We start from the raw sequence: 19,658 nt of genomic DNA, 5'->3' as shown, positions 1-19,658 counted from the left end.
GATCTCATAGTTCATGGGTTTGAGCCCCATGTGGAGCTCTGTGCTGACAGTGCGGAGGCTGCTTGGGATTCTCTCTCTCTCTCCTTCTCTGTCTGCCTCTCCCCTGCTCAAGCTCTCTCTCTCTCTGTCTCTCAAAATAAATTGATAAACATTAAAAAGAAAAAAAAAAGAGAAACAGTATTTTATAATTAAAAATACTTGGGTAACGTGATTTGTCTTAACAATGGATCATGAAGGTAGTGAGAAATGTACAAGTAGCTTCTGCAAATGAGAGCACCTCTAGTGACAGGACAAAAGGCCATTACTTTTGAGCAAAAACTCAATATAATTAATTAAGGGCTGGATTTAATTCAGTGACATTTGAATTTTATAGCTATACACTTGCAGCTATAAAAAAAACTTTATTATTAAAATTCCTATAGGAAAAATAACTTAGTAATTGTGAGCCTGAAACTCTCTGGTCCCTTACCTACTTTTCTCCATTGGCACAGTTGTTTTTATTGCACAGTGGGACAATTTGTATTATAGCAGGAAGATTATGTTTTTAATAAGTACCCAGGGAGTTCTGAGACAGCCAGTCCACAGACAAGGATTGGAGATTCCGTATAACAAGCACCAGACTTTAGGTCAAAAATCTAGGTTACCCCTACTACCTGCTGCTCTGTGATCTTGGGCAATCCGTGAAGCCTCTCTGAACCTCAATTCTTTGATTACATAAAACAAGTACTTTACCTGCCTCAGGGTTGTTACAAAAGCAAAAACAAATTCAGAATACACATAGCATACGAAACGCACACATTTATTCACTTACTAGATATTGATTGAGGACCTACCAGTGTGCCCGGATTAGGCAGTAGGAATAAAGAAGAGAACAAGAGTGATGTGATCCCTGCTTTTATGGAGGTTACTTGGTGAGGGATGGGGACAGAGAATACACAAATAAATGATAAATTCGGATATTTCTTTGTTTATGAAGTTGGTGGTAAGAGACATAATGACTGGCCAGGGATAAAGGAATGCCTGATTTAGATGGGGTGGTTAGGAAAGGTCCCAGTAGGAGATATTATTTGCACCTGAGGAACAACTGGAGAAGACAGCCATGCAGAAGTCTGTACCTAGAGGCTGTCAGGAAAAGGAAGAGCTCTGGTACATGAGCTGATGTTTTAGGAAGAGAAAGGAGGTCAGTGTGGCCAGAGCAGTGATTGATGGGGAGTGTGGCTCCAGTGAGGTAGGAGAGGTTGACAGTTGGGCCTGAACCCATAGAGGACACGGTTGGTTGTGAAAAGGAGTTTGAAATTTTGTTCTACGCACACTGATAAAGCACTGGATAATTTAAACTGAAGAGTTACATAATCGGATTCATGTTTGAGAAAGATCACTGTAGCTGTCACAAGAGGAGACTATAGTGACAGGTGGAAGTGAGATCAGTTAGGCTGTGCTGCAGTCCAGCCAGAGAAGGTGACAACATTAGATTATAGCGACAGAGGGGCGGGTTAGACTTAAGGTATATTTGGAGTTAGAGCAGGGAGCTTTCTGCAGGTAGGGAGGTAAGGAAAATACGCTGGGATTTATTCACTGTCATTCCAGATTATTCCCCTATTATCACCCTGTGTTATTCTTGGAAACCATCATAGTTCAAAGTCACTCATCTCCACTTCAGGTCTTACACAGTCTCGTATATATGGAGTACATACAGGTGAGATAAGGAAAAAGACCCCTAAACAGTCAAAATAAGGATGGAAAGCCTATGCACATATTCAGACCTCACTCAAGCTTCTGCCTTGGAACATAGTTTTAATGAGCTTAACAACCTATACCCAGAGCACAGTTAAAAGGGAAGAGGAGAAGAAAGAGGACAGCTTGTAACAGGAGGCTGTGTGACAGTGCAGGCAGGAATGATGGATAAATAGATGAGGGAGAAAACATAAAGTATAAAAAGCAAGTTAAATGGCATTGTTGAGTTAGGGGTTTCTTCACAGTTAATGAAGGTACAGAAGAGGGAACAACCTTGTAGTGTCCTGCCTATTAAATGGTTAAAACAAAACTAAATCCATTTGGCTTACAAAGAAGTAAGCTTAGGGTACATAAAAAATGATTTCATGTGGACCCTTATTTCCCCGAGGTGCTTAATAAATGGTTCTTTTAATTGTATCTTGTGGCCGTGTACACAAAGTGCTGGATTTTTAGCCCCAGCTGATAAAGGCCCATTAAAATGTCACGTACACAGAACCTCTACTTCCGGGAAGGTGGCGCACATGCACTTGTCCCCATTCTTCTTGTTAAATACAATTAAAACCCATGGCGACTGTACATAAAACAAACTGAAGACTCAAAGGTGGAGAGGAAAAAGCAGACTGGCTAGAGACCTCGGGGACTGTGGTACTACACAGTTGTTACCTCCTTGGGTTCTCTTTTTGCCTCCTAACTCCCAAACTCAGAGCTGAAGAAGCCAGCCATCCGCAGATACAATGGGAACACGAAAAAAATGCCTCAACTGAAGACCTCTCTCTCTAGCCAGAGGACCGGGAAAGGGGTGGCTTAACCAGACAGAAAACTTTTGGGAAGCTCTACCTCAAAACAAAAAACCGTGATTCATTGCCACCCACACCAGCAAAGGCTGAGTGGGGAACCTAGACTTCACCTCATCTGATGTGAAGTGATTGTTCCTCAGTACCCCCATGGATGTGGTGTCAGAAAAGACAGATTTCATCCCCACAGGGTGAAAAGCAGGGTAGAAAGCACATTGGGAACCTGGAATTCTACCCTCACCTTGTGACACCTTCTTTACCCTTTACTCTGGAGTGGTGTTACAGAAGGCCTCTTGGAGAGTCAGGACTTTCACCTACTACCCAACAGCACTAAGGCCCCTCCCACAGTGGAGCCAGTAGAGACCACGTGGGGAGCCAGAAGTCCCACCACTGCTCTGCTCGGCAGTAATGAGGAGTCCCCCATTTGAGTGACAAAGGAGGCAGCTGGAGAATCTGGACCTTTATTTCCATTGGGTAGTAATAAGGTGGCCCTTCCCTGCTCCCCCACCTTAGTGGTTGCAGAGAAAGCCAACTAAAACAGTAGGCTTAAATAAGATCCAGATTTGCATAACGTAATATGAAAATGTCCAACTATCAATTAAAAATCACTCGTCATACCCCAAACCCACTATCACCACTCTTACTCTGCATTCTTATTCAGTTCTAGCATTCTTACTCAGGGCTGGAAGCTCTATCCAGTGAAATAATGCAAGAAAAGGAAATGAAAGGCATACAGATCAGAAAGGAAGAAATAACACTATTTGCAGACAAAATGATCACCTACTTAGAAAATTGTAAGAAATCCACCCACAACAAGTCCTGGAACTAACATGTAAGTTTAACAAGGTTACAGTATATACAAAAATCAGCAGTATATCTATGTACTGTCAGTGAACAGTGAAATTGAAAATACAATGTAATTTACCATCCCTCAAAATCAAAATAATTAGGTATAAATCTAACAAAATGTATATAGAACGTGTGTGTCAGAAACCATAAAACACTGATGGAAGAAGTTAAAAGAGATCTAAATAAATAGACATACAGTGTTCGTGTATTCAAAGATTCAACATAGAATGTCAATTCTCCCCAGATTGATACAGTAGTTTAACGTAAATACTGTCACAATACCAGTGAGAGAAAGTCTTTGCAAACCACGTATCTGACAGAGGACTAATATCTAGAGTGTAAAGAACTTGCAAAACTCAACAGAAAATAATATTCCAGTTAGACACTGCTCAAATGACACGAAGAGACATTTTACCAAAGAGGATATAAAGACAGCAAGAAAGCACGTGAAAAAATATTCAACATCAGTAGCATCAGGGAAATGGGAACTCAAACCACAATGAGATATCACTGCACACCTATCAGAATGGCTAAAATTAAAACTAATGGCAACACCAAATGCTGGCAAGGATGGAGGGAAACTGGATCACTCATACGTTACCGATGGGAATGTGAAATGATATAGCCACTCTGGAAAACAGTTCAGCAGTTTCTTTAAAAACTAAACATGCAACTACCGTATGTCCTAGCAATGGCACTCCTGGGCGTTTATCCCAAATGAATGAAGACTTATGTTCGCACAAAGACTTGTACAGAAATATTTATAGCAGCTTTATTTAAATAGACACATCAGGAAACAACCCAGATGTCCTTCAACAAGTGAAGCAAGCACACAACCATGGTACCATTAGAGACCCCATATAATCTCCAAAGAATTATTCTGAGTGGAAAAAAATTTTTTTTTTAAATTAGAGTACTATAGGATTCCATTTTTATAATGTTCTTGAAATGACAAAATTTTAGAAATGGAAAAGAGATTAAGAGTTACCAAAGGATTAAGGCAGGGCTGGGGCAGCATTTGGGCTCCTTTAGTGATGGGAATGCTCTTTAGCTTAACTTATCAATGTCAATGTCCTAATTATGATACTATAGTTTTATAAGATGTTACTATCGGGGGAATCTAGGTAAAGAGTACACGAGATCGTGTTACCTCTTACAACTGCATGTGAATGTGTAATTATCTCAAAGTAAAAAAACTGATTGAAAACAAGAGGCCCTTGGGGCACCTGGGTGGCTCAGTCAGTTAAGCCTCTGACTTTTGACTTTGGCTCAGGTCATGATCTCATAATTCATGCGATCATGCCCCACATCAGGCTCTGTGCTGACAATGCAGTCTACTTGGGATTCTCTCTCTGCCCCTCCCCTACTTGTGCACACGCTGTCTTTCTCTCTCTCAAAATAAATAAATATTTTTTTAAAGCATAAAAAATAATAAACCTTTAAAATAGAATATATACTATCATTTATTAATTTAACGATAAAATGCACAAATCACAAATCATCACAGCTTGTTAGATACTATTCTCCATCTTCAGATTCTTCGATCTTTGTTCTTTTTCTGACAGTTCTATGGTGGGCGAGCAGGTGGGTGGATGGCTGCTATATTGTGCAGTTACAATTTTTTCAAAGGAAAACGTGGTTAGTGGGAAAAGCCTGGGTATGCTAGTTATTCATTGTGGGTCATCCCATGTTTCAAGTGAATGACCCAAGCCCATAGCCACCATTTAGTAAAATCTCACATTCCTTCCCACTTTCAGGAAAGCCACTAGTGAAGACATCACGAGTGACTGTGATCAACACTGAGGAGCCTGCAATCACAGCTGATGTAGGAAGCACCATCAAAACAGTGCCAGGAGTGAATGTGACCATTAACTGCCAAGTTGCAGGTGAGAAATGTATTCATGTGTTAGTTCATGTGTTCAAAAATTAATGGAGCCTTGTGCTAGGTCAGGGGATACAAAGATAAATACAGATTCTATTCTTAGGGACTCAGGGCTAGTAGGAAAGCTAAGGACAGAACCTCAGTCACCCTGAAAATGGAAAAGGCTACAGAAGTTTAGAGGAGGAAAGATGAATTCTGGCTGGGATGAAGTGGTTTCTTATTTCAGCCTTGCACACTGATAGAATGTGAACGTGCAAAGATGGGGGCAAAGAGTGTTCCAAGCGAACAAAAGATTGTGAAAAATTCATGGAAGTAAGAAAGCCCCAAGATAGAAGCAAACGGTGTGTGGTTGGTCTGGCTGGAGCCCAGAGTACAGAAATGGTGTGGAGGGGCTTAAACTTTAGGAAGGTGGGTTGTAACTATGCCATGGGAGACCTTAAATGCTTGGCCAAGGAGTTCAGAAAAAGGTGGGTGGAAAGTGACATTAAGGAGCCATACTTCCAGAGGACGAAGCCAACAGCAGTACATAAAGTGGATTGAAGGTAGGAAATACTGGAACAGAGAGGCCCATTAAGAAGCTGTCATAGTAGTTGGGGCACCTGGCTGGCTCAGTCAATAGAGCGTGTGACTCTATTTCAAGGCTGTGAGTTCGAGCCCCACGTTGGGTGGAGAGATTACTTAAAAATAAAATCTTAAAAAAAAATGCTGTCAGAGTAGTTTAGAGAAGAGGTAATGGGGGCCTGAACTCAGGGCACTGGTGATAGAAAGGTAAAGGGTAGAGGAACATGAGAGAGATGGCAGAGGTAAGACCAGCAGGAATCTGGAGCTTACTCTCATCAAAAGTGGGTAGGAGTCATTGATGAAAACATCCGGTGCTGTTAGTGGTGATACAGGAATTGCCCTCCAGTTGGCCTTGCAAACCCAGAGGCCTATGGGGAACAGAAAGTCAGAGGAAAGTGGAGGAGTGGTAGACAGTAGGGGGTGGTAGTATGCTCTTTATAAAGATACTTAACCTCCGATTAAAAAACAACAGGGGTGCCTGTGGCTCAGTCGGTTAAGTGTCCAACTCTTAATTTTGGCTCAGGTCATGATCTCATGGTTCATAAGTTCAAGCCCCTCATTGGGCTCTGCACTGACAGTATGAAGCCTGCTTTGGATTCTCTCTCTCCCTCTCTCCCTGCCCCTCCCCTGCGCGCACGCGCACTCTCTCTCTCTCTCTCTCTTTCTCTCTCTCTCTCTCTCTCTCTCTCTCTCAATAAATAAACCTACAAAAAAAAAAAAAATCCTACAAAACCCAGATGCTGATCCTCCCTTCCTGTGGACCACTACTTGGTGACATCTACCCTAAAAGTTTTCACTGCCACAATGCAGAGAAATGCATTGTACCAGGGCCCAGCTACAGTCCCCTGCTTGTTGTCCTCAGTGGCTGTAGCCTGCTGTGGCACACCCAAACCCAGGTTACCCAGTCATGCTCAGTGTGCACAGTGGACAGGCATTGGCACCCTGTTCTGGGGCTTTCTCGATCTCCAATCTCTACCCCATTACCAGAGGCTTTACCTCCACTTAGGATTTATGAGCCAGATAGCCCATTTTCATTTTTTTAATATAATTTATTGACAAATTGGTTTCCATACAACAACTGCCCTCCTCAATGCCCATCACCCACTTTCCCCTCTCCCCCACCCCCCATCAACCGTCAGTTTGTTCTCAGTATCCAAGAGTTTCTTACGGTTTGCCTCCCTCCCTCTCTGTAACTTTTTTTTTCCCTTCTCCTCCCCCCATGGTCTTCTTTTAAGTTTCTCAAGATCCACCTATGAGTGAAAACATACGGTATCTGTCTTTCTCTGCCTGACTTATTTCACTTAGCATAATACCCTCCAGTTCCGTCCACATTGCTGCAAATGGCCAGATTTCATTCTTTCTCATTGCTGAGTAGTATTCCATTGTATATATAAACCACATCTTCTTTATCCATTTGTCAGTTGATGGACATTTAGGCTCTTCCCATAATTTGGCTAGTGTTGAAAGTGCTGCTATATAACTCTCAACAATAGCCAAATTATGGAAAGAGCCTAAATGTCCATCAACTGATGAACGGAGAAAGAGATTGTGATTTACTACACTATGGAGTACTACGTGGCAATGAGAAAGAATGAAATATGGCCCTTTGTAGCAACATGGATGGAACTGGAGAGTGTTATGCTAAGTGAAATAAGCCATACAGAGAAATACAGATACCATATGTTTTCACTCTTGTGTGGATCCTGAGACACTTAACAGAAACCCATGGGGGAGGGGAAGGAAAAAAAAAAAGAGGTTAGAGAGGGACGGAGCCAAAGCATAAGAGACTCTTAAAAACTGAGAACAAACTGAGGGTTGATGAGGGGTGGGAGGGAGGGGAGGATGGGTGATGGGTATTGAGGAGGGCATCTTTTGGGATGAGCACTGGGTGTTGTATGGAAACCAATTTGACAATAAATTTCATATATTGAAAAAAAAGTGCTGCTATATAAACACTGGGGTACAAGTGCCCCTATGCATCAGCACTCCTGTATCCCTTGGGTAAATTCCTAGCAGTGCTATTATTGGGTCACAGGGTAGATCTGTTTTTAATATTTTGAGGAACCTCCACAGTTTTCCAGAGCGGCTGCACCAGTTTGCATTCCCACCAACAGTGCAAGAGCAGATAACCCATTTTCAAATAGGTAGGAGGAAGATCTTACTCTAAGGCATTTTGTTTCCAAACAGTGGCCAGGCTGGTTTTCTCTGAAATATTCTGGTAGCTCCAGGAAATCAGAAATATAAATCTCTGTCATCCTACATTAGCTTCTTTTTGTAAAGCTTCCCTTGGCCTGCATGTCCAACCTCATCAGCAAAACCTTCCACAGCCACAGCCCTTCAGGCCCTGTAGTCCCAGAGGAAGAGTCAGATAAAACCTCTGACAGGGCTGCCCTTCGTGCAGGGACTGCTGGTGCAGGTAAGGCCTTCTGTGCAGAACCATCATTCCTCACCTGGTCACTGCGAACACATGCCTCAGCGACAGAGCACTGACCGGAGATAAAATGGACCATGCCAGCTCTCTTCTTGTTGGGTGAGGTTGGTAGTAGTAGAAGAATGGGGATCAAGGACAGCGCAACAAGGAAGTGGGCACTTAAAGGCGACTGAGAGAAGCAGAATCCAGGCAAGGAAGTATTCACCATGGGGAACCGGGGGCACTGAAACCAGCTTTGGCCAATTCTTCCATGCCACCTGGTGCCCTGTCTCCCTGACTACATCCAGAGACTCACTCTTGGTGACCTTATCATGAGATCTCAGGTCGTGCCCAGTTTTTGCCTGGCTGGGCACATTACAGTCTTTATTTTTATTTTTATTCGTAGAACCATTTGTGTTAATCGTGGTTAACCAAAATGAACCCGTGTATCTCTGTCATTATGCCTTTTGTTAAATAAGATATTTATTCAGAGTGGTGGGAAAAAGGCTACTTTTGATTACACAGTTGGTCTGTGAATTTGCTGGACAAAGAAATTACCCTTGAGTCTCCGGTCAAAAGTGTTGTGACACTCAAGGGCATTAGGAATGACTTTTGCTTTACTAATACAGTGGCTCTGTGGCTTTCTTAGGGTATAATTTATTGGCTATTTTATAGTCTATATTCAGAATATGACATAATTTATGTAGATTAACTTCTGTCCTTACATGTTAGAGTTGTTAGCCATTTCTCATTAAATAACTTTTTGTACATATATGCGTTCAATTTGTAAGATGCAGCCTCACAAATTCTTCCCAACGCTTAAACATAAAAAATATTAAGCAGTGAGTGTGATGAGCATTCTTCTTGAAAAGTGATCCAAACCACTGTACTACTCACACACTTTTTCTCTATTTGAGTTCAAAAAACTTGGTAGGAGATAAAGGGTTAGGGGAGGAGGGAGTGTTTCAGTCATTTGGGACTAGCATGTACAAAGGTCCTGAGGTAGAAAGAACAGGCTTCATCTAAAGGAGTAGAATATGGCTGGTGTGGCTCTAGTACAGAGAGCAGAGAAGAAAGTAGCACGACATGTGGCTGGAGGGTGGGGGGCAGCAGGCAGGGGCTAGCTCTTACATGCTCTCATAGATTATGGTACAATTTGGGATTTTATCCTAAGAGCAAAGGAGGCTTTGGAAGAGCTTAGTGGGTAAAATCGTCAGGACTAGTGATATAGAAATACACAGTTGAGGAATCAGTGATGGGCAGGATATTCATTAGGATAGTCCAGACTCTGATAAGAAGTAGACCCTCAAATGTATAACAGGTCAAACACAATAGAAGCTTACCGTTGTTTAGCTAAGAGTCCAAAGAGCGGCTGCCCCACACAGTCATTCAGGGTCGTGGGATGCTGGCGGCTCTGTTATTTTCAACATATGCCTTCCAAGGTGTCCCCAGGGGTTATCTCTAACCTGTCAACCAGAACAGGGGAAAAACAAAACGTGGAAGGTAGTTGAGAAGGTTTTTGAGAGCCACACCTAGAACCAGCATTGGCACTTCTCACAGTGCCTCTTTGCCACGTGGTCACTCACCGCTACAAAGGATATTGAACAGTGTAGCCTAGAGGGGTGCCCAGGAAAAAGAAGAAAACAGGTTTTATGAACAGCTGTCAGTGTCTGCCACCGTCAGTGTGGAGAAGTGTGGAAGGCTGAAAACCTCCTTTCCAGACTTCAGCAGTTCTTTAGAATAATTGCCAAGGCTGCCATTTAAGTTACTGTATCCTTTCCTTTTCTTGCACCAAGCCATCGAAGAAGCTTCTAAAGTGCATCATGTCAAGGAGCACCTTGCAATGGACACCCCATCTCGAGATGCTGACAGGCTGCCAAGGAGCAAGCAGCATTCCAAATGTAACAAGTGGTTAGCAAGAATATCCTGTCTGGGATTTTAAAAAGTATTGTGGCATCACCCTACCTAGCAGCTCTGTGAAGATTAAAGGCACTAAGCCTTATAATCCTATCCGGTTACAACCCATTATCACCACATTTATTGATCCTTTCAAGCCACAGGCAGGGCACTGCTTTGTTGATAAGATATGCCACAGGAGGAGAAAAAGTCAAAGCAGAGTTTTTTCCCTCCCCTGTTTTAGACAGAAATCATACCAAGGGAGTCCAGAGTGTGGAGCCTGTCCAAGTAACTTGTCAACAACATAGCTTTGGATTTTGCTCTGTGGTGGAGTATATTTTCTGTCATTTTTTAGACATTTCTTTCAGTAAAATGTGTGGTCACATCACAACAGCCTAGGGAAAAAAAAAAAAAAATCTCCTGTAACCTGACCAGCTTCTCAACAAAAAGGGAGCTACCAAAGCCAGCACACGTGGGTTCTAGAAAGAAACCCCTCCTAACAATAACCTGGGTGTTATAGTTATAGCAGAAAGGTTAACTCTCAAAGTAGAAAGTAAGGATTTGACAGGGCAGAGACAATAGTGTAGCAATTCTGATCTTCTTTAAAGAGGCAGTAGGGTATGTTGGAAGACAGACGGGGATCTGTGGCATTGAATGTAGGAGTTTGGATCTCCACCCTGCCATTTGTACGTCACTGATTGGGGTGAGTAGGTCGTGGGGTGAGGAGTAGGAAGGGACAGGGGCTCTGTCCCCTTGTAATCATTCAGAGATCCAAACTCTCATCACTTTAGGCAGATTTCTTAATCTCTTTGAAAAATGTGATGATGTTTATAAAATGTTTGGCTTATAGCAAATGTTCACCAAATGTTTGTTTCTCCTCTAGCACGTTCAGGATGTTTTGCACAGTTCCTGACGTTTGCACATTACCCATGTTCAGGTATTCTGAACAGTAGGATTAAGCATGTGTATCTGGTACCTTTTCAAGGGACACTGGCTTCAACAATGGCTGGTGATGTTTTCTCCAGTGTCGTCGTCATCTCTTGAGGAGAATAGAGCTCTATGAGGCCTCACTTATTTTCCCCTCTTCCTTTCTTCTGTGTTTATAAGATGTCAGAGTCAATCATGAAAAGAACTCAAAAGATTCTAAAGCATCTTTCTGGTGTCATTTTCTGCCTAAGGCCCACAGTCCCAGACAGGAAGCCCCTAAAATGTGACACCAGACACAGCTCCTCCATCAGCAAATTCCCAATGTGGGTCCATACTTGAGTGAGCCTGAGAGAGATTTGCTCATAAATGTATTAAAGAACAATCCCACGTAATTTCTCCTCTTTTGGCACTGCTGTCACCTCTATGGTTTTAGTTGTACAGAGACTGGGGACAACCTCTTTCCACCCTTTGCTATCCGGAATATTTCTGTCTCCCAAGAGCCCTCCTCCCCTCACCTGAAGAACTCAGTCCTTTTGGTAAGCACCCTGTCTTGTTCTGGCAAACACCCCGAGATCATGGGGTTACAGGAATAGAAGAAGCTTGCACCCACTTCCTGGGGAAGTGAGGAATGGCTCCAGGTCTCTCTCCCTCCGCCTCTTGTTTCTCACCTTCCCTCGCCCTCCCCATTTCCGCTCTCCTCCTACATGTCTCTGCCTCTGTAGGAGGATCACAGGTGCTTGCTTCCAGAGAAGGACGCCCTGCAGGAGCCTTGCTACGGGATTTGTCCTTGTTGCGGAGAGAGCTTCATGAGTGTTGGCACTGGAGACACACACACCACCCCATCAGCACAGCTATGGGGAGGGTGTTCACTCCCCTCTCCCCCCACCCTCCCCCATCCCCTTCACTTAGTGAAACTGAAGACCCACTTAGTCCAGCTCTCTTACTTGGCCTCTCTCGCTCTAGAACAGCCTTCATTCCTATTGGGGATTGTGTGCTTGCTGCCCACAGCAGTCCTCGCAAGAACATTCCAGCATACATGCTGTGTGAGCAATTCATAGCGAGGGAAATACTCGCAGAAAATGATTTGTAGGGCCTCGTTTTTCCTTGTGCTTTCAGGAGAGAAATGGCAGGGAATGTTTTCTTCAGCTTACCTTTCAGAGGCCTTCTCTTGAATCCTGTGGATTTTTTTTCCCCCAACGGAAAAACTGAGCTCGGGGTCCAAAGTCCAAGCTGGCATGGCTAAGCATCATGATTCTCTTGCTCTCCCTAGTGGTGCTGCAATGAAAAATCAGCTTCTCTGCCCCTTACCTGCATCTTTTGTCCAGGTATATTCAGAGGCCATGCCGACCTGGTCCTTTTCCTGCATTTGAGCATCAGGCATCACGAGGTATGCCTCTCCCTGATGTGAACTGAAGGATGAGGTATCTAAATCTTCACTCCCTTTCAGCTGCCCTGCCTCCTCTTTCCAGCCAATTTGGTGATCCTTAGTGATTCTCACTCAATTATTGGTAATCTGAATAAAAGAGAAAACCAGAAAGTTACTCCTCTGTTCCTCATAATAGGGAGGGAGGCCCTACAGATCTTGGCCAAACATTTTGACCTTCAGCCACTGCTCTAGGCCCACCTGAGGCAGCAGAGTCACCAGGATACCAGTGAATTCACACAAGGCAGTTCGTCATTAGTGAGGGAGTGTGAGACCTCCTTCCTACCTCCACCCCACTTCCCGCTACTGGAGCTCAGGAGCAGCAAGTGCCCCGGGGTCCATAATTAGGGCTCTTGATCTGGGTGTTACAGAATAGACTGCTGATAAATTCTTCATCAGGTTCAAGGACAAGTGACAGGTACACAGGTCTGTATTCTCACCAGCAGGCTGCCCATTAAGGGCAACACTACCCTTGCCCCAAGGGCAGAATCCAGCCCCAACTCAGGTCAGCACAGGACTAAGGACTGAGCCCTTTGACTCTTCCTGGTTTTGACACCCTCCCCCCCCCATTGACCAGGATTTGACATTATAAACATAGGCTGGATACATGCCCCAGATTTCTGAGTAAATTTTTTGAGCTGGGCCAACAGGCTAAGTGGTGCAAGAAATGGAGCTTTCTGCCCCCCAAAGCCCTGTGAATTGATGCCACAGATTTTTCTGTCTCCTACCTCACTCAGAGCCCAGCCTCCTATGGAGCCTTCTAAGCAGACTATCTCAGAAAGCTCGTCCTGAACCGGGGCTTGCTTACCAGCATGTCAACCATAGGGAAGCTTCCTAAAGAATTAAGCCCATCTGCTTGTTATTAAGAATTAAGCCTACTAAGGCTGCTATTACAAAATATCCATAGACTAGGTGGTTTAAGTGTCCAAAATGTATTTCTCACAGTGCCGAAGACTGAGAAGTCTAAGATCAAGTGCCAGCCCATCCAGCTCCTGCTGAGAGATCTTTTCCGGGATTGCAGTTAGGGATCTTACTGTGTCCAGACATGATGGAGAAAGAGGGCTAGATCTCTGGTCTCTCCTTATAAGGGCACTAATCCCATCGTGATGACTCTACCCTCATGACCTCATCTTAACCTAATTACTTCCAAAAGCCCCCACCTCCAAATACCATTACATTGGAGGTGGTTAGGACTCCAACATTTGAATATGCGGGGAAACACAAATGTTCAATCAATGACACCCCTAGAGGAGGACAGAGCCCAACTTCTAAAGGCAGGTACCCTATCCTAACTCCTAAACACACTCCCCAACTCTCTCTCACAGACAAGAAACTTGGATTGAAGAGAGAGCACTTTCTTTTTGTCACTCCCTTTTGTCTCTTCCTCTGTGGTGCTACTGACCATAGTTCCATGTTTTCTTGTTCTAAGAAAATACATAGGCTTGGGGCACCTGGGTGGCTCAGTATGTTAAGCATCTGACTCTTTTGGCTCAGGTCATGGTCTCAAGGTTTGTGAGATCGAGCCTCACGTTGGGCTCTGTGCTGACAGCTCAGAGCCTCCTTGGGATTCTCCCTCTCAAAATAACTAAGCCAAGAATTTTTTTAAAAAGAAAAAACATAGGCTCCAAAAAATAGAGGCATGTTTTCTACGTGTGGTGTCAATTCTGGTAAGGTTCTGGCACTTTCGTTTGTCTAGTCCATGAACATACTAATATTTTGCAGCTTTTAACTTTTTATTGAAGTGTAATAACCTATACAGAAAAGGGTACCTATCATAAAGGTACCAAGCCCACAGAACCAGCCCTCAGGTCAAGACACAGAGAATTACCAGCCACCAGGCCCTACTTCCAGCCCCTCCCCATTCATCCCTTCCTCTCTGAGGAACCATCACCCTGATGGCTAACAACTTAGATTGATGTTATCAGTTTTAGTTTTTCACTTCCAGAGATGAAATCATACAGTGTGTACTCTTTTGGGTCTAGCTTCGCTTACTCACTGTTAATGTTTGTTTCATGTAGTTGTCAACCGTTCCTTTTCACCGAGGTATAGTTCTGGTTCTTAGGTTTATCGATGCTTTCTGCAAAGAATTTGGGTACTTTCCTTCCACCCTGGCAAGCGTCCTTTACCAGCTACCCGCTTCCTGTTCTGTTAACTGGCCTCTCTCTTCCTGCCTCATCAGTGTGAGGTTTAAAAGGCAAAAGATCTTGAGACCACGGAGAGGTCAGAGGCATTATTTAGTTTGGCCAGAGGACGGTAGAAGACGCCCAGGCAGCTGCTTCCTGCAGAGTAGCCCCTGGGAGGGCCAGCCGAACCGCCAGAACTGCCTCCGGGGTCACCTGAATGTGTTTAGCTGATAGAGTTTATTGTTTTTTTTCTTCCTAGGTGTGCCCGAAGCCGAAGTCACTTGGTTCAGGAATAAAAGCAAACTGGGTTCCCCTCACCATCTGCACGAGGGCTCCTTGCTGCTCACAGACGTGTCCTCCTCAGATCAGGGCCTCTACTCCTGCAGGGCAGCCAATGTGCACGGAGAGCTGACGGAGAACACACAGCTGCTGATCCTAGGTAAACACCACGAGGTTGGCTGCCCCTGCTGGACCCCATGGGGGTGACTGTCTGACCCATCCTCCACCCCCCTTTTCCCCTGATCCAATTAAGTACTTAAAAGCAATGTCCCTTCCCTTCTCTCCACCTTTGGGCCTTCCAGTAGAAAGAACACAGACTTGGGGGCCAGGCAGACATCAATTTGAACCCTGGCACTTACTCACTGTGTGACCTTGGCTGGCTCACTTAGCCTTACTAAGCCTTAAATGCTGGCCTTGACACGGAGACTTGTACAATGAGGATTGCCCGCATAGGAGGACGGGGTTGTCAGCTGGAGCTACAGAAGCAAAGCAGTTATTTTTAATTTCTTCCATGGTCAGGACTTCTTTGAGAATCAAAGGAAAGCGCTAGATTAGCCCCTCCAGAAGAATTCATACATGCAACATTTTTCATATAATTTCGGAAGGTTCCTAGTCCAGCCCACATAAAGTCCACACAGGTACCCCACCACCGCTCCCCCCACCCCGCCCCAGTCTTAGCCCCTTCCACCTGCTAAAACAAAATCTTGAAAACTGGGTGGCTGATAAACAACGGAAATTTATTTCTCATACTTCTAGAGGCTGGAAGTCCGGGATCAGGATGCCAAGACTGTCAGGTCCTGGTGAAGCCCCTTTCTGGGTTGCAAACTGCTGGCTTCTTGCTGTGTTCTCCCATGGCAGAAGGGACAAGCCAGCTCTCTGGGGTCTCGCTTATAAGGACACCAATTCCAATCATGAGGGCCATACCCCACCCCTCCCAAAGGCCCCATCACCTAATACCATCACCTTGGGGAGTTAGGACTTCACATATGAATTTGAGGGGACACAAACATTCAGACTGTAGCACCCCCCAAAACAGAAGAGCCCCTGGCTAAAAAGTCTAACACAGTTCTTGGCATGACATGGGTATTTAAAAATAACAACCACTGGGACATCGTCCCACATTCCCTGTTGCCCAGTGCTGGCCTCAGCCATGTTGCAAGCAATAACCCCTTTATCCCCTGGACAGGGGACCCTAGGCTTATCTTCCCCATCGGGTCTGGACCTTAGAGGGATGCAGTAAAAAAGCTTATTTTTGTCTTACCTTTTTTTTAAAAAAACAAGCAAATATGAGAGCACTTTTTATTTTTAAAACAAGCAAATTTAAAACTAGCAAATATGCTAGTTTCCTCAAGAGAAAGCTACCCTTCTAAGAAGAAAGAGAAAACTGTGGGAAATATGAATAGTCACACCCCATACATACATACACATACATTATACACTTCCTTTGGGGAAAAATAATTAAACTTTATACTTGCATTTCCATACCCCCAGTTGATGCTACACCAAAGCTTCGGGGCTCGAGCCCCTGCCCACTCAGATTTCAGAGAGGCCCAGGTGGGTTTTCATCTCACCAGTGGCTACATAAACCTCCAGTCATCTTAGAAAGCCCCAGAAGATCAGCTCTGTGAAGGGTGTCATTTGTTCTGCATTGGGTTTCATCCGGCTGAGTTGCGTGCGAGGCTGGAGCCCGGGGCCCAGGGACTCCTGCCCCACGCTGAGCTACGGTGCTTCACTGTGGGTTTTTCCTCCCTAACAAGCCTTGCTTGTCTCCTGTGCTGACAGGGATGAAAGCCTAGGACGTGTAGCTGCTACTGTGGGTCTGCCAGTGAAGTGTGCTTGTTCCTTGAGCCAGCTCTGGCAGCATCACAACCATAAAACAGCGTGGCTGCGAACATGTTGCTGGACGAGCGTAACATCTTCCCGTTTTAATCAAACGTGGCGGGGAACAAAATCACTATTTAGACTCTTAAGTTTAGGGCTTTTCTTGATCAGAAGCCTCGGTTTATGAATCGAAGTATTTTTAGTTTTGTAAGTACTTTATGAGCATAGAAATAATGTCTCTTTTTTTATTATTTTAATCGGCCAAAAATTTTTAAACAAGGGACTTCATGTATAAAACTGAGGTTTCAGGGGTACCTGGGTGGCTCAATCAGTTAAGCTTCCAACTTGGGCTCAGGTCATGATCTCGCATTTCGGGAGTTCGAGCCTCACATCGGGCTCTGTGCTGACAGCTCAGAGCCTGGAGCCTGCTTCCAATTCTGTCTCCTTCTCTCTCTGCCCCTCCTCTGCTCGCTCTCTCTCTCTCTCTCTCTCTCTCTCTCAAAAATAAACACTTAAAAATATTAAAAACTGAGGTTTCATGCCAATACCTGTGATTAACCTGTAGTGTGGAGACTTGAAGTGTAATGAGACTTTCATTCATTTATTCCTATAGCCATTGAATGAACATTCATTACATGTGGCCTCTAAATTCCATCTCAAGCTATAGGATAAATTTAAGAGGTGACCTCTGCCCTTGGAGAATTTATAGTTTCCCTAGAAAGATCGAATGGACATGCACCAAGGAAGAAAAATTAGATAAAAGCTGTAAGGGCATTAGGAGGGGCTGACACTTGGCCCAAGAAGATCTGATGGTTTTGAAGATGGGATGTAACCTCCCTTTTTGGCTTTTAGTAAATAAGCAAAGGTTTCTTGAGTTAATATTCTGGAAGGAATACTCAGTATTCAATTTCAGTATTCTCAAGAGAGCATTAAAAAGGATGAGAAAAGGAGAGTCTAGGTTAGAGTAAACTGCCACCATCAGTTCCTAAAATCATAGTATTTCAAACTAGGCCTGGGAAATGATGAGATTCCTCATCATTTTATAGACAAGGAAAGTAGGGCTCAGAGGGATTAAGTGACTTGCCCAAGGTAGTGAATGACAGAGGGTTCCTGAGCCCAAACATGATGTTTTCACCCTATACTATATAAATAGTATTTTAAGTTATATGCAATATGTATGAAGACTTTATCATTTTTAAACTATTTTATATATATTTTTTTTTAATAAAATCTCAAGCTCATCATTATTTTCTACGTGTGACGGTCTTTTGTAGTCAAGGCAGAGTAGACAGGCTTATTTCTGAAGCAGACTCCCGAGCCACTGTGACTTATTTGCCACTCTTAGAAGTATCTGAAAAATGACAGGCACGTGATAGGTCCTCACTGAACACCGATGAAATGACCATCACTTGCGAGAGCAATACTCCTGCTTCTCTTTAGATTCCAACAGGTGCTCTAGAGACAAAGGTGGGGTCCGCCCTGGGAGATGTAAGGAGTGGGGAGGCAGGATTCTGCTGCTTTGCCTGGAGAATCTCGGGTCATCTCACCACAAGACTCAGTAGGTGCTCATCTTTTTAGTTGTCCAGTGGAAGTGACAGGCAGGCCCCTATATTTCCCATTTTTATCACTTTGGTCTCTGGTTAACTGTGACCACTGATGACTTCAGCCCTTGTAAGATTTTGAAGCACAAATCATCCCTGTTCTGCTTATCTGGTCCTTACCTGGGCATAAAAATCCAGACCACAAAGAAGATTAACTTTGTCAACTTCATAAACCTTTTTCTTCATGGGAATAGTCACCCACAGGCTTCTTTTAAATAAGGAATTCCTGTGGTGATGTGTCTGTATCTGTGGGGACAGTAACAAAGTGCTCTAAAGGATGTCGTAAGAGTTGAATGAAAAAAGAAATGAAAACTATTTAACACAGGACTTGGCATATAATAAATGCTGAAGAAGTGTTGGCTTTTTAAAAGTGTTTTTATAATTTTGTTTAATTTGCCTACACGTTTATAGGAAGCCAGTGGTACTGTGGTATAAAGTGGTATACAGTAGGAACTCCTAAAAATCAACATACCTGATTCTTATTACTGACCTTATTGTTTTGGGCATCAAATATTAAGCTTGAAATTCAGACTCACCTTGATAGGCACTGGAGGCAATCATAGTAATGCTCACCTCACACGTGGACACACATAGGTGCATGCCCACCTCTCCTTCTCCCCTGAACACAGCCTTCACGCTTTAACCTGTCTGACTCCCCATCTGCCTTCCCACAGATCCCCCCCAAGTCCCCACACAGTTGGAAGACATCAGGGCCTTGCTTTCAGCCACTGGACCGAACCTTCCTTCAGTGCTGACATCTCCTCTGGGAGCACAGCTGGTCCTGGATCCTGGGAATTCTGCTCTCCTTGGTGAGTCCAATTCTCTGGAACGTTGGGCAGAAATCCAGGGCTGGACAGGATTTATGGATGGGTGACTGCTTGCAGGTGGGAGGGAGGCAGCAGTAGGGGGTAGCCAACAGGAAATCACTAAATTGCCTACAGAATCCAGACTCACCAGTGGAAACTTGGCTGACTTTCCATGTGAGGTGAGTGCAGATCTTAGTCTGGACTCTAGCTTGTCTAGATTCCAACATGGCTCCTTTCTGAATCCTCTTGGGCTGATGCCACAGTCCAGATCCTCTCAATCAGATTGACTCACTCAACAGTAAATAGCAAAGCAGTAAAAATAGCTCCTCCACCCCCCTTTCCCCTTGCCAACCATGCCTCAGTATGCCCCCATGACCCTCTCACAACTAAACTGGAGCTATAATTAGCTTTCAAGAAGAAAAAGCTAGACAATTCTGTTTAGGCCAGCTGTCTGTAGGTAGGGCCCAAAACCAACCCAGATGGGCTCCTCCAAAGCAAGTGTTTAAAAAACTTTACCGAGTACAACTTCCCTGACACCTGTCATTGGGAACC

At 44.1% G+C, this 19,658-nt stretch overlaps 1 protein-coding gene across 9 annotated transcripts in view; it reads left to right on the top strand.

Annotated features, from left to right (window-relative positions):
* The window catches only part of ADAMTSL1 (ADAMTS like 1), an 872,819-nt gene that overhangs the window by 784,333 nt on the left and 68,828 nt on the right, over positions 1-19,658 (top strand). For all 9 annotated transcript variants that reach the window (XM_053205052.1, XM_053205051.1, XM_053205050.1 and 6 more), the window contains 3 exons: positions 5,135-5,263; positions 14,859-15,038; positions 18,975-19,109. In XM_053205052.1, coding sequence (XP_053061027.1) covers positions 5,135-5,263; positions 14,859-15,038; positions 18,975-19,109 — 444 coding nt within the window. The remainder of the gene's footprint in view (positions 1-5,134; positions 5,264-14,858; positions 15,039-18,974; positions 19,110-19,658) is intronic.

This window comes from Acinonyx jubatus, chromosome D4 (genome assembly GCF_027475565.1).
Source record: "Acinonyx jubatus isolate Ajub_Pintada_27869175 chromosome D4, VMU_Ajub_asm_v1.0, whole genome shotgun sequence".
NCBI classification, from domain to species: domain Eukaryota; kingdom Metazoa; phylum Chordata; class Mammalia; order Carnivora; family Felidae; genus Acinonyx; species Acinonyx jubatus.
This window is presented reverse-complemented; position numbering and strand designations above follow the sequence as displayed.